Source organism: Gossypium hirsutum, chromosome A03, assembly GCF_007990345.1.
Source record: "Gossypium hirsutum isolate 1008001.06 chromosome A03, Gossypium_hirsutum_v2.1, whole genome shotgun sequence".
NCBI classification, from domain to species: Eukaryota; Viridiplantae; Streptophyta; class Magnoliopsida; order Malvales; family Malvaceae; genus Gossypium; species Gossypium hirsutum.
In genome coordinates this window covers 45,732,958-45,747,532 of record NC_053426.1, presented here as the reverse complement: position 1 = coordinate 45,747,532, position 14,575 = coordinate 45,732,958, and the positions used below count along the sequence as shown (strand labels likewise).

Below are 14,575 nucleotides of genomic sequence, written 5' to 3'. Positions count from 1 at the left end.
TAATTTGTGCATTTTACAAAATTATTAACATTTATATTATTTAAATCCTAAAAGAATTCTAAATTTATGGCTAAAAGTTTATTATAAAAAATGTTATAAAGAGTTATAATATATTTATTTATATAAAAGTTATGGACATACTGTTCAAACTATATATTATAAAAATAATATACTTATTCATAAAAATGTTAGAGGTTTTTTTTATCATAACTTATTTATTGTTCTAAAAAATATTTTTCAACTTAACAGCATCACCTTAGTATAACATAAGAAAAAAAGAAAAGGTTGGATCGTACTAGCATGTTGCATATTTCATAATTTCAACCATAGAGGAAATTAAGACGATCTATACTTTGTAAAGTACATGAAAGAATAAGATCTTAATAATCTTAATGATGCAAATTCAAATTCAGATGATAATGAACTTAATCAGTGACCAACAGATGATAAGAAGTATATGTTAAATATTAAAAAGAGAATAACTCAACAAGTATACATTACAACAATTAGATAAAATTTTCACTATTTTTATTAGTAATCGTGTTATCAACTATTTTTTTAAAACTAATAATACATATAATGATTTGATTTTAATTTTTGTTACTTGTTTAGAAACTATTTTTATCATACTTAATATTTTTAAAAATACAAATTATGTAATTTATACAATCAAATATAACATATAAAATTACGATATAATTATACCCTCTCGACTAAATATGTGTTAAGGAATTAAAATTCCTTATAATTACAAATTACTACACATTTGTTCAATTAGTTTGTGTTGTTGAAATAAATCTTAAATGAATTAACTTTGGTGCAAATATTAAAAAATTCAAAAGAAAAAGAAAGATGGGTGTAAATAGGCTGGTGGGCTGAAAAAAAAGAAGCCAACAAATGTAGAGAAAAGAAAAAGGTGGGAGGACATTTTGGTAATTGGAGGCGCAATTTCTTGTCCGGAGAAGTAACAACTGCCCAGGCTTGAGCAAAACGTGGTGTGCTCTGCAATTCTCAATAGACTCCCCACCAAAAAAAAAGTCCAACAAAATTAAACGCTCTCTCTCTCCCATCGCATCCCATATTTGAATTCCCTCAAACAAAACAAAGTTTATGGCTTTTCAAGGGAAGAAACTCATCAACAATCCCGACGGTTTGCTTTTTTTCTTTCCTTCACCATTTCCTCCTCCTATTACTCTAATATCCCCTCTCAATTTTCTTTTCCAACCATAAACCTGCAAACTTAATTTTCTGTTCTTTTCTGTTACACAGTTCTCTTCCTTTCTCTATCTCTTCATCTTCTTTTTTTTTCTTTTTGAAGTTCACGATAGTATTTGCCCGCATTTCCTAATTTCATGTTTCCTTGTGTTCGTATTGGGAAATTTTGGATTTTTTTATTGTTTTTGTGCTTTGCCCTCTGCTTATCGTTTACAAAATGGATGATGCATGTAATTTTTGTATATTACTTGAATAATAGTGTTTTTTTTTTGCTTATTATTTGATTAGTTGTTTTATGTTTCTGTAGTTTCCTTCATTTGGTCTTGAGTAAATGAAAGCTGATAATGAAACAAGGCTATTTGCTGAAATAGGGAAAACAAACAAGGGTTTAGAAAAGATTCCTACTGTTTCTTTTCCTAGATTTTCTGCGTCAATCACACTGTGTTAGGCTATATCAAGCTATATTTACTCTTTGTTTCTCATTTGCATTACTTTACTATGCTCTTTCCACCAACGATTTGCCGATTCTAGATTTCTGCTTTGTGAAGAAAACCATTTTTGAAGTTCTTTTGTTATGGTGGTGGCAGATGTGGTGACTGAATTTATTGAGGGTCTTGTGGAAACATATCCCGGACTCCAGTACTTGGATGGTTTCCCGGAGGTGATTTTGTTTTCCGCTTTGCTTATGTTTAGTCAGTGAATTAGACTTTATAAACACAAACCGATTACTTGTTTGTTTCCAGGTGAAAGTTGTAATTCGTGCTGATGCTTCTGGTGCAACATATGACAAGGTTGCAATCATATCAGGTTCGATCCCTACAAAGCTGCTAACATCTGATATCTGTCTTAGTTTGTTCAAATTGAAATTTAAATTCTATACTTTGTTACCTTTAATACTTTTTAAGCTATGGTGATTTCTAGACAGCATTTAAAGCTGCAGTCACCTTTTGGCTTTTTTGTTTCTACTGGTTTTTGCAATCAACTAGTTTAGTTTGCCCTTTGTTAGGTAATTTTGGGATCAAACTTGTAGTTTCCCTTAGCATGTATGCTCATTATTCTGACTGTCCAGAACCAATTATGGATTACTTGCAATGCATCATTGGGCATAAACTTTGAGAGCATGAATGATTCTTTTTTTCCTCGTCTCTACACTTCTCATTGAAATTTATTTTCTTTCCATGTAGCCACATATGCTTTACCTGTATGGGTTTTGTTTATGTATATGGATATTCCATGTTACATCTTGTTTACTTTTCTACAAGGTTGTATTTAAAAAGAAAATAAGTAAAGAAAAGGAATGTGAAAAGGTATACTGGGTTTTTCTGCCTGAGGAAATGATGGTCATTCCAAGTGATATTGGGTCTCTTGGAATCTACTTTGGCTAATAAAATTGTGAAAAATAGTACACTGCTAATTTTGTTTAATATAATTTGTGACACAGGAGGTGGAAGTGGGCATGAACCAGCACATGCTGGATTTGTGGGAGAAGGGATGCTGACGGCTTCCATTTGTGGAGATGTTTTTGCTTCTCCTTCTGTTGATTCAATTTTAGCAGTATGCTTTCTGTTTCCCACCTCTTTTTGGTGGTTTAGAAGGAAATGTATCATCCTGCTAATTATCATTGACATCCTCATGTTTGTGCCTGAAATTAATTCATCAGGGCATTCGAGCTGTTACTGGTCCTATGGGATGCCTTCTGATAGTAATGGTATTTCTCTTTCCTAATTAATCAAGTTACAGGTTTATATGACATCCGTTGTTGTATTTGGGGGATTTAATGCTATCATGATGTGTGCTTTAAACTTTTCAATGCTTTAGAAGATATCTCTGTTTAATTATCTCCAACCCCACCAACCCTGCCTCAATTAAATAAGGAGGTGAACCGGGGTGGAGATAGTGGTGATTGAAAGAGGTAAGTAAAATGAAATACCCTTAACAAACTCGTTAATGTAAAGGTTAGAAGCATGTTTAATCATGAAGCAACGAGCATACTATGGCTAATATTTCTTTGCTCTAATTCATGGTATAACTTGGATTTGGACAGAATTATACTGGTGATCGTTTGAATTTTGGGTTGGCTGCTGAGCAAGCAAGGTCCGAAGGTTATAAAATAGAAGTATGTTTTCATCCTAGACATAATCTCTTGAAAGAACACTTTCATTTCTTTGAATGTCCAAAATTTTATGAGGGAGAATAAAATCAATATATGCATACAATTCCTTCTCTTTGCAGACGGTAATTGTTGGAGATGATTGTGCATTACCTCCGCTTCTAGGCATTGCTGGACGAAGAGGCTTGGCAGGAACTATTTTTGTTAATAAGGTTCTTTCTCTCTCTCTCTCTCTCTAGCAAAGTAGCTTTTTCCCCCTTACAAATCTTATTTTCACTAAAATTTTGCAATTGATCCTCTTCTCCTTTGTGGAATGCAGATTGCTGGGGCTGCAGCTGCAGCTGGCCTTTCTCTTGCTGATGTTGCTGCTGAGGCAAAACGTGCATCTCAGATGGTTGGAACTATGGGCGTAGCATTATCTGTTTGCACGTTGCCTGGTCAGGTTACTTCTGATCGCTTGGGCCCAGGAAAGATGGAACTTGGTCTGGGAATTGTGAGTTACTTTATACCTGTGTTTCTGCAAAACCATATGGAATTAGTTCTCTTTTTACTTTTTTGTTTGATCACTTTTAGACATTAGTTCTATACTCTTAACCTTTGACTCTTGTCTGGCACTGTACTTCTCTTTTTTACCTGATTTGATTTCTACTTCAATACTTATCTTGAGCTAACAATTGTTGTCTTTCAGCATGGGGAACCTGGTGCTGCTGTGGCAGACCTCCAGCCTGTGGACGTGGTGGTTTCTCATGTTCTTAAGCAAATATTATCATCGGTATGTTCTTATTGTGGAGCCAGCCTATCCTTTTTAACCCCCTGCCGTCTTCCATTGCCTTCAAGGAAAACATAATTCATGCTACATGCATCTCGTTCCACCAATGGTTATGGTATCTGATAATGTGTACTATTTTCTTTTGTGAGGAAAGTATCCTTGAATTTTTCTCAAGTATTTCAGTGCGATACTATCATCTTGTTGTCTGTCTTTTATATTTTTATTTTATTTTAGTTCTGCTTCTAGTTTGGAGGTACGAACATAATGTGCCTAGTATCAGTAGCCACTATTTAAGTTTTATTTTCAACTGAAATGATATTTCTTTTAGTTCTATTTTGTGTAATTCAGCCTTCCCCTTTTGATTTTGGCTCTTTACGTCCAATTACTAGTGAACCAAGGCTGGCCGTTCAATCATGCTGATGTGGTAAATATGGCTTAAATCACCATAGACACCATAGAAGACTGCTAAAGAACCATTCAAGACAATTTATTCCTAACTGAATGATGTAAATTGTTATGTGTATACTAATAAAAAAAATACAATTAGAAACTAAAAAGAAAGAAAAAAAATTGAGATTTCTCTCTAGTTCTCTTCACCATAGCAGCAATAGTTATACTTCAAAAGTTATTGCATTTGGGGATTACATTAGGTTCAAATGTTGAAATGTGCTGCTTATGTGGGCCATTGGACCATATCTAATATATTTTGAAGAGAACCATGCATCTTTTGAAGATTCAAGGCTGTTGCTATTAATACTTATTAATCAAGATTGTTTTCTGTGGCACATGATCTTTTTGCTTTTCTATTGTTGTTGACTAAAAAAGGGGCCTTTTAGATTGATAAAATAGCATAACAGATCAATATATTGCCATTAAATGCTTGATCTTCCATTAACACAATAACCTGCCGTGGATCAGCCTTTTCTGCTTTACTCATCGTATCAACCTAGCAACAGTACCTCTTTTCCTTCCTTTACAATGTATTATTTATCTCAGAACTTTATCATCTTGTTACTTTAAATTTTACTTATGTAATCTTTCAGGAAACTAACTATGTTCCAATTACACGAGGCAATAGAGTGGTACTCATGATTAATGGGTATGTATGTATGTATATTGATTTCTTTTCTGCTGTTGATTTTTTCCTCTACTTTCCTTTTGGGGGCCAGAGGGTGTTTTCTGATCAGTTTGGTTGCAGGGTTTGCAATGGCCTGGTGCTTATATTTCACATTTCTACCTTTTTAGCTAGGAAATAGACGAGACTTTCATAGCAAATAACCATATTACTTGGTGTTGATACAAAATGATGAGAGTAAGAAGAGGTAGAGAAAAAGGATGAGGATTGACGAGAGTGGCCTTAAGCTAGAAATAACAATACAGTGATTGATGAGTATGGCTTTAGCCATCTAGTGTTGCTTGGGGAAATTTTCTAACCTTAAAATTAACCTATTTTTATGAATTTTTTTTGAAAATAAACCAGTTTTTAGGAAAATGAACTTCGTTTCATTTAAGAGGTCAATTTAGGTTCATTTATTTGATTCAAACTTGATAAGAACTTAAACAAAGGGCTCATCAATAAATTTTACGCTTAAGCTTGATGAATGATTATACTATCTTCCTAATTGAGCTCTGTTTGCCATATTCATACATCCCTTTGCATTTATGTTCTGTGTTTCTTATTTGTCCTAGTCTATTCAACATCTTTATACTTTTGTTGTCATCACTATGATAAAGATCTATTGACTTGTAGCTTGGGTGCCACTCCTGTGATGGAACTGATGATTGCAGCTGGAAAAACTGTCCCTAAGTTACAGCTGGAATTTGGACTTGCTGTTGAAAGAGTGTATACAGGGTCATTTATGACCTCTCTTGATATGGCTGGTTAGTTGTTGATATAAAAGTTCTCTTTGTTGCTACTTGCAAGTATTGTTCATTATCTGTACAATGTTTCTTTCAGGATTTTCAATATCTATAATGAAGGCAGATCAAACTCTGTTGCAACGCCTGGATGCTCCCACTAAGGCTCCACATTGGCCTGTTGGTTCTGCTGGTCTGTCATTGTGTTAGAATATTGATACTTCTTGTTAATGTTTCCTCATTTTCACTTGTCTATAAAATGCATTAGGAAGAAATTTGTGGAATTAAACATTTTATGTTGCATCACATATTGATGATCTAAATTGCATTGTTAACTGAAGAATATACTCTCAACCTCTATATATAACAGTTAACAATTTTATATTGAAAATTTAAATGAAGTTCAAAGGTTATTTTGGGTTCATTGAACCCAAGCTCCCTGTTTTGTTGTAGGTAATCGTCCACCTGCTAAGATTCCTGTTCCATTGCCACCATCTCGTTCAACAAAGAGTGAGGAGGTAAGTTCAGTTATCAATTACTCTATAGAAGAGTAGGAAAGGACAGGTAATTTGTTATAGGAAAGTAAACTAATTAAAGTTTTCATTTAAAGTAAAACTAACATCTAAACTAATTAAAGTTTTCATTTAAAGTAAAACTAACATCTCTTTCATCTAGAACCTAGATATTAGGTTTTTTAGCTGCTATCACTAAATCTTCATTCTTTGATGTTACCATTGATAGATATTGACAACAGCTAACCAATTGCATGATATTATACTTGCTAGATAGGTTATGACTACCAACAAAAGACTACGTAATGACATTATAATAAGCACTCATTGTGTACCAAAAATAAAAAGTTTGTTTACTTTGTATGTCTTGTTGTTGAATACAAATTGGCCAAAGGTGACTGCTTGTCCTCGTCCCAGAATAACAAAAAGAAATATGGATTACACTAAGAAGCTACTAGTATTAGGCTTGTTTTTGCTTCTTCTTTTTTTTTTTCTACTTGAAAAGTAAAATAATTTCACAAATAACAGTCAGATGTTTTGTTGTCCATAGAAGGAAAACCAAAATAAAATTAGAAACATAAGAAAGGAAAATAACAGAAATATACATTGATTAGATGAAATTCAAGTTGGAACTGGATCCTGTGATTATATTCCTTTTGATACCTCAATGCATTACATGTGGGTAGTGGGTGGAGGTTGTTAATATCGTTAAATAGACTCTTGATGCCTTTATATTTTTTTGAGGACATGACATTATTCATATCCTGTTCGGTATGGGGAAAAAACGGTTTCTTGTTGTGTTTGACTGCTATCTTACTAAATTCATGTTTGTTCCTGGCAGTCATTAAGTCGGCCACTGCAGCTTAGTGAACAGGGCCGCATTCTTGAAGCGGCTATTGAGGCAGCAGTAAATGCTGTAATGGGTATGAGGGACAGTTTGAATGACTGGGATAGCAAAGTTGGTGATGGTGATTGTGGGTCAACAGTAAGTTGTGCACTCGAGCTGTCTTGGTTATCATTTTGCCTTTTGGTTCATAATTTAGTGCTTGATGTATGTGATTCACCTGCTTTTGCAGATGTACAGCGGTGCAACAGCAATCCTTGATGATATGAAAAAATAGTATGCGCTTTCTCCAATTTTTTTTTATGTTTTCTTTTGACTAAATCAAGGGAAATTCTTCTAGCAAAGTAACTGTGGCAATTCTAGGCCAGATTGCCAATATATGTACTTATGCAAGCTGTCTGCCTCCATAGTAATTAGGTTTATGTTTGCTGGATATCTATAGCTTTCTGATGCAGTACAGAGGTTTTGATGAGTCATTATCTTTAGACATGTAGGAAGAGGTATATTTATCTTATTTATAGTGCTTTCCAGTAGTATTGAGTGTAATATTTATTTTAAGACTCCTCTTCCAATGTGGAGCTTGTCATGGCCTGTGTATAGATCTTTTTCTTGGTCATACAGCCACTTGATTTCACTTTATTATACACTTCTATTATTGTCGTTGCGTTGCAAGACCAATCCCATAGATGCAGTTGGTTGAGATGCTTCAAAGACTTGAATGCCTATTACTCTGCAGAGGATATTTCTGGTAGGAGATTTTTTAATGTATAAAGTTGTAGTCAAATGGGTTGCTGGAGATTGGAGCATGTAACATGATTTCTTTGTTTGTTATCTCCGGTGTAACTAGTTTTTCCTCCATTATCATTTCTGCAGTAGTTGATTTGCAAGTGTAATGTATTGATTGGTGGCTGTTAGCTTTAGATACGTAGCTTTTAAAATTTTTAATGTGTAAGAATTTTATTTTTTATTTTTTTTATTTACCTAAGTGATTATCATTACAAACAAATATTTTCGTTATATCATTGGATCTTACCTGATGAATCATTTTCACCTGTCCCAGTTATCCTCTGAATGATGCTGCAGAAACAGTGAATGAAATTGGATCTTCTGTTAGAAGAGCTATGGGAGGAACAAGTGGAGTCCTGTAATTTATTTGTCTGTTCTCTGCTTGATTTATACTTACAGATATAACTAGAAATATAAAACTCTTGATATTCTCTTTGAGCAGATATAATATATTTTCTAAGGCAGCATATGCACGGTTGAAAGCTAACTCAGATTCTACTGTCACAGCAAAGCAATGTGAGATGATGCCCTTCATCTGAGACATTTTTATTTAGACACCTTGTCTCACTGACGCTTTATTTCAGGGGCTGAAGCATTTGAAGCTGCCATTGATGCAGTAAGTAAATATGGTGGGGCTAGTGCTGGTTATCGTACATTGCTGGATGCCCTTATTCCTGCATTATCAGTTCTTAAGGAGGTTATATAGATCTACTGCCCTTTTTCTCTTTTTGTTGATGCAGTCCAAGATTTCATACTAATATTTTGTTTTGCAAGCAGAGATTAACTGCTGGTGATGATTCTTCTACTGCTTTTGTTCTTTCATCTGAAGCTGCATTGGCAGGAGCTGAATCAACTAAAGACATGCAGGCTCAGGTTATTTATAATCTTGCCTTCACCTTGTTTGGTGTTTAGGATTTTGATTGCATTTAGCTGTTGTTTCCTTTGGTTGGCTGTCATTGGCTATAAAATTTCATTAAAGTGCTATATCTCAGAGGGATTACTGAAGTAGGAAGCTTTTTCAGATAGCTGCTAATAAACACTAAACATATATTACTTGACGCTGGACAAATGGGATCCTGATGCTTTTGTTGCATTTTTTGAAGATATATACTTTCGCTTCATTGACTCGTAGGCAGGTCAGGTTTTATGGGACTGACTAAGGGTCAGGATTACTGCTACTAAATTAAGTCCAGATTTAGTCTCTGCACTCTTTCTAACATAAACCACAACCCTTGATTTGCAACATCAATATCAATGTTTGAATTAGTCCCTAAGCTGCAGTTAAGATAAATACTTGGTGCTTGAATGTATATGTACATGTAAAAATTTATGTGGTAGTGTGGTGTTGGGATGTTGCAGGCGGGGCGGTCAAGCTATGTGTCTGCATCAATACTTGCAACAGTTCCAGATCCTGGTGCTATGGCGGCAGCTGCCTGGTACAGGGCAGCTGCTTTGGCTGTGAAGGCTAAATATGAAAAAGCCTCCTCATGAACACCCTTGCTTCCATGTTTCAACAATCAACACTGATATACCTTCTTTTTGTGCTTTGCCGGATGATTTTTGTTTGACTAGTTGGCTTTCCGCTTATGCATTTTCTTTTACTTTTTCCTTTTGTCTTTTGGGGGTGCTTGAAGCTGAGAGAGCCATTTTCATCCCATACATATACACATCATTGAATTTTATAACTTGTCCCAAATGTAAACCCTGTTTCTAAATAGAGTTAAATTCAAATTTGTCACGGATCATTAATATCGAGTTTGTATTTTATATTTTCTTCTCTCTCTTTTAAATCAGATTTTACCTATTAAAATTTATAAAATTTTCATTGCTATTGAGTTATAATGTTTATTCTCAATCGTTAAAATATGAAAAATGTCTATTTTTGCTTATTTTCAATTAAGATTTTATACTTTTTTGTGTATTCGTCAGCAAAATTTACTCGTAAAAAGTTCTGAATTTCGAGTTAACTGAATTAACTTATTTGATATTTTTAGTTAACCCGAATAAGTAATTTGAGTTTTAATTTCTAGTCGAGTTGAATTTTAAAAATTCAAATTCGAATAATTCAAATAGCATATTGGTATAAATACTCTTGGTTTTTGTCAATTTTAAAAATGAGCAAATTGATTTTTCTCAACAAAAATAAAAAAAAATCAAAATAATTTTTAAATTTTTAAATATTTATAAAAGAAATTATATTTTAAAAAATAATTTTTTAAAAAAATCTAAAGAATATATAAAAAAAATTAAAAAATCTAAAACAATAATTTGGGGACTTAAATAATTAGTTTAATGATTCAAGCTTATCATACTGAAATATGTTATTTTTTCGCTTATTTTGCTTTAAAAGGTTTTTAAATATATGTTTAACATGGAATTAGTTATATTGTAACAAAATTTTAAGTTGACATGTTTAATTTTTCTAATTTTACTCGATTCGATTTTAATTGACTTGAATTTTACTTGATTCGATTTTACTTGACTTGAATTTCATTTAACTTAACTTGATACAAAAAAAATTCAAATCGAGTTAGGATGATAAAATGAGACTAGTCAACTCAATTAACTCAAATTTTTCACTCGATTTGATTGATTGCTCACCCTCTACAAATAAATTTTAGCTTAAGAGTGTAAAAAGTCTTCAAAACTTTTTCAAAAAAAGCAATTCAACCATTATTATTATTTTTTCACTCAATTGAGTACTTTTAAAATGCATTAAAAATGCCCTCGAATTTAAAAAAATAAAATTATGCCCTCTTTTTTTTTGCACTCAATTGGGTACTTGAACTGTCAAAATGCATCAAATGTGTTAAAGTTAACTGCTCCTAATTGTTTTCAGTTAAAGCTACCCCGTATCACAATCACGGTGTGACTGTGGCAAAAAAATATAAAAAATAAAAATCAATAAAATTTGTAAAAATTATTAAATATTAATAAAAATAAAATATTTAAATTTTATTAAAAATTAGAAAAAAATTATAAAATTATAAAAATATAAAAAAATTGTAAAATTTTATAAAAATCATTAAAAATTTATAAAATGTATTAAGGTCATTGAACCATTAACTTTTAACTGTTGACCGTTAAAATTAACAACTCTCATTTCTTTTTTAGTTAAAGCCATCACGTGCTGTAACACAATGTGACATGTACTGAAAATGATAAAAAAAATAAAAATTAATAAAATTTATAGAAAAATTATAAAATGCTTCTTTTGGTATAATATTTTTTATATTTTTTATGAAGTCTTTACTTTTTTTTATAATTTATTATGATTTTATAAATTTTACAATTTTATATTTTATGATTTTTATAAAAATTTATAATTTTTTAATAATTTTTTTATTAAAATTTAATAATTTTATAACTTTTTTTGATTTATTTTTTATAATTTTTTACCACATGTCACGTCGTGGTTGTGACATGAGATGACTTTCATTGAAAAAAATTAAGAGCAGTTAACTTTAATGGTCAATTGTTAAAGTTAACGGTCAATGAGTTTTTTTGATGCATTTTGATAGTTTAAGTATCCAGTTAAGTTAAAAAAAAAGGGCTTAATTGTTTTTTTGAAAAAGTTTGAAGACTTTTTTAATGTATTTTGAAAGTTCAAGTACCCAATTGAGTAAAAAAAAACGTAATTATTTTTCTAAAAAAATTTAAGAACTTTTACGCAGTTTAACCATAAATTTTTATCCTTTGATTTCTATTAAAATATGAAAGGCTAATTAATTTTAAAATAAAAATTGGGTTTATTTACTGTGGTAATTATAGTAAGCCTTTTTATAATGAAAACAATGAGAATAAAAATATCATCAACCTTCAAATAAAAATAAATATTTTTAAACTATAAATTTATCATTTATTCTATCTCATTAAAATTTAATCTTTTTATTGTTTATTTAAATAAGGATATAAATTTTTTTGAAACACTCTAAATTCAAATAGAGTTTAGATTTGGAAAACAAAAACGCTTATGTGATTGTTTTACTTAGTTATTTTTCTATTTTTTGCTAGAATAGTTTTTTTTTCTTTCTTTTTTTTTAGGATGAATAGATGATATGTACTCCAAAGTTATTGGAATCAGACTGGATTGATTGACCAAGTCAATACACCGATCTAAAGAAAAAGATTGAACCGAATGATTTGTGAATCGATATGGATTGATTGAATTAAGTTTTTTTTTTCTATTTTTTAAATAATTTATTTAATTAAACCAGACCATCTATTGAATTGAAAATCGATGACATAACCAGTTTGATTACAAAAAAACATTGATATGCGTTTTTTTATTTTATTTATTTGTTTTTTTTAAAGAAGTTGTTATTTTGGTGGAGAATAATCTTTCTTCATATGTTTAATTTTGTCGAAAATCTTGATTTTAAATGAAAAAGAATAACAAATAAAAAAAATTACTAAAAAATAGAATTAAAATAAGATTACATCCTTATTTAAGCAATAAAAAAATAGATGTTAAACCTTTTATTTTTAATGAGTAATAAATTTTTAATTTAAAAACATTAATTTTAATTCAAGAGTTCTAATTGTTTTTATTAAAAAATTCTCATAACCTTATTTAGGTACAAATAAAGTTTTTATTTGTAGATTTTATTTAGATACAAGAGGTTATTTATATGAAATAAAGGTATAGAGCTTGTATTAATAAGTTATAATAAACGTTGATAATGGCGGTAAAACGATTGAAATCAATAAAAAAAAGTAAAATAAGAGGAGTTTCAACTCTATCTATTTTAAGGGTTCCTGTTCTAATAAAAGTTAAATAGAAAAAGAATAGTTCTATACTGTAATAGCCCAAAATTGGGTCTAGTTGGAACAGAGGTTTCGGAACTGCAAAATCCGAGATAGAAATAATTATTTTATGATTATTTTGAGGCCTATGATATGATTGCATGATTGTGTGAAAATTTCGTGAAGAAATTCTATGCATAAAGTGCTCAATTTGAAGTTAGGGACTAAATTGAATAAGTTGCAAAACTTGCATTCTAGAAGTTTCTAGTATGAAATTGCTTTGAAACATTAATTAGGAGGTCTTAAATAGCAATTTGACCAATTTATAAGTGATGAACAAAATTTGGACATGGATGGAATTTTTGAAAGTTTAGTAAGGAAGGGCATTTTGGTCATTTGGTAATTAAAAGAAATAAAAAAGGGAAAATAAAGCCAAAATTGACTCATCTTTTTCATGGAGGCCGAAATTAGCATAGGAGAAGCCATGGATAGGGTTTTCAAGCTTTCCAAGCTCAATAGTAAGTCCGTTCTAACCCCGTTTTTCAAGTTCTTTACGTTTTTGGAATCCCGGTAATTTGATTAAGCTTATTCTAGCAATAATTTAAGCTAGGGTTCATATTTGGAAAAATACCCATAGGTGAAATGTGTTTATTTTGCTGTTTTATGATAGAATATGAGGTTTTAAATTATGTTAGACAACTTGTGCTACTCGGTTTTTAGTGAAAACGAGTAAAAGGGCTTAATCGGTAAAAATACCTAATAGTCATAAGTATATGTTAGAGTGAGAATTTGATGTTTCCATAGAAGGGAAAAGTGATCAGAATGTCATAAAAAATAAGAATAAGGGATGAAGTTTAATTCCCGAGCCTAGGGGCAAAAGTGTAAATATGCAAAAGTTTAGGGGCAAAATTGTAATTTTACAAAAGTTTGAGTTAAGGACTGTTTTGAATAGTACGTTAATTAAATAAATAAATATGATGTTTTAGATACCGGAAAACGAGATTTGAACCTAGAATGAGAGAAAAATCGAAAATTGGGAAAGTTGGTAAAATAGTCGTTTTAGTATCGAGGTAAGTTCATATGTATAATAAGCATTAATTTATGCATGTTTCAATGTAAAATTGATATATTTATTATGATTTCCGAGGTGTTGAAAGTATGTAAGTTGGTATGATAATAATACAATAATAATGCTGTAATTTATATTTGAAAGTTAAATTTAGTGAATTAATTGAATTATGTTAAATTAAATGATTATGGTGCCAAGTTTATGAATTGATTTAAAAATATGTCTATGGTACATGAAGTGCATTGAATTATCATACATAAATGTGATTATGGATATTATGGGAAATTGTAAGTTCATATGATTTTTAATAAGGCAATGTGTAATTTAATGTTATTGCCTTGATATTAAATGAGATGTAAGTTTATATGTAAGTAATACATCAATATTACTTGTAGTATGATATTTTATAGTAATATTGGAAATATGTTTGTGGATAATTACTTGATTGGTGAAATTGTTGGAAAAGAGAGAGAAATCCCGGTTGAACCTTCGGAAAGATTGAATGATACAGATAGTATGTAGCTAGGTCACATGTATGGTGCTGAGTGCACATCATGTGTACAAGAGAGCTACAAGACATTATGATGTAGCTAGGTCGCATGGGTGATATTATGTGTACACCATGTAGACAAGAGAGCTACGGGATTTATGTAGCTAGGTCACATGC

General features: G+C 31.0%; 1 protein-coding gene across 2 annotated transcripts; it reads left to right on the top strand.

Annotated features, from left to right (window-relative positions):
• Window positions 1-886: 886 nt before the first annotated feature.
• On the top strand, window positions 887-9,862 carry LOC107887161 (putative 3,4-dihydroxy-2-butanone kinase). Of its 2 annotated transcripts, none has more exons than XM_016811320.2 (20): window positions 887-1,150; window positions 1,803-1,876; window positions 1,959-2,022; window positions 2,657-2,769; window positions 2,876-2,923; window positions 3,260-3,331; window positions 3,448-3,537; window positions 3,645-3,818; window positions 4,014-4,097; window positions 5,138-5,193; window positions 5,845-5,975; window positions 6,052-6,144; window positions 6,405-6,469; window positions 7,305-7,448; window positions 7,540-7,583; window positions 8,368-8,451; window positions 8,536-8,609; window positions 8,678-8,790; window positions 8,871-8,966; window positions 9,453-9,862. In XM_016811320.2, the coding sequence occupies exons 1-20, from the start codon at window positions 1,111-1,113 to the stop codon at window positions 9,582-9,584; spliced, it is 1,791 nt and encodes a 596-aa protein (XP_016666809.1). In that variant the 5' UTR covers window positions 887-1,110; the 3' UTR covers window positions 9,585-9,862. The 2 variants fall into 2 exon arrangements, with proteins under 2 accessions (XP_016666809.1, XP_040952403.1); XM_041096469.1 differs by having other exon boundaries at window positions 1,150-1,445.
• Window positions 9,863-14,575: the final 4,713 nt, after the last annotated feature.

Bases quoted from the DNA above. Each gene is read 5' to 3' on its own strand.
- LOC107887161 (XM_016811320.2), top strand. From the start codon at position 1,111: ATGGCTTTTCAAGGGAAGAAACTCATCAACAATCCCGACG. The intron at 8,452-8,535 runs GTAATTTATTTG...CTCTTTGAGCAG, and splicing joins GGAGGAACAAGTGGAGTCCT to ATATAATATATTTTCTAAGG. The intron at 8,967-9,452 runs GTTATTTATAAT...GGGATGTTGCAG, and splicing joins CTAAAGACATGCAGGCTCAG to GCGGGGCGGTCAAGCTATGT.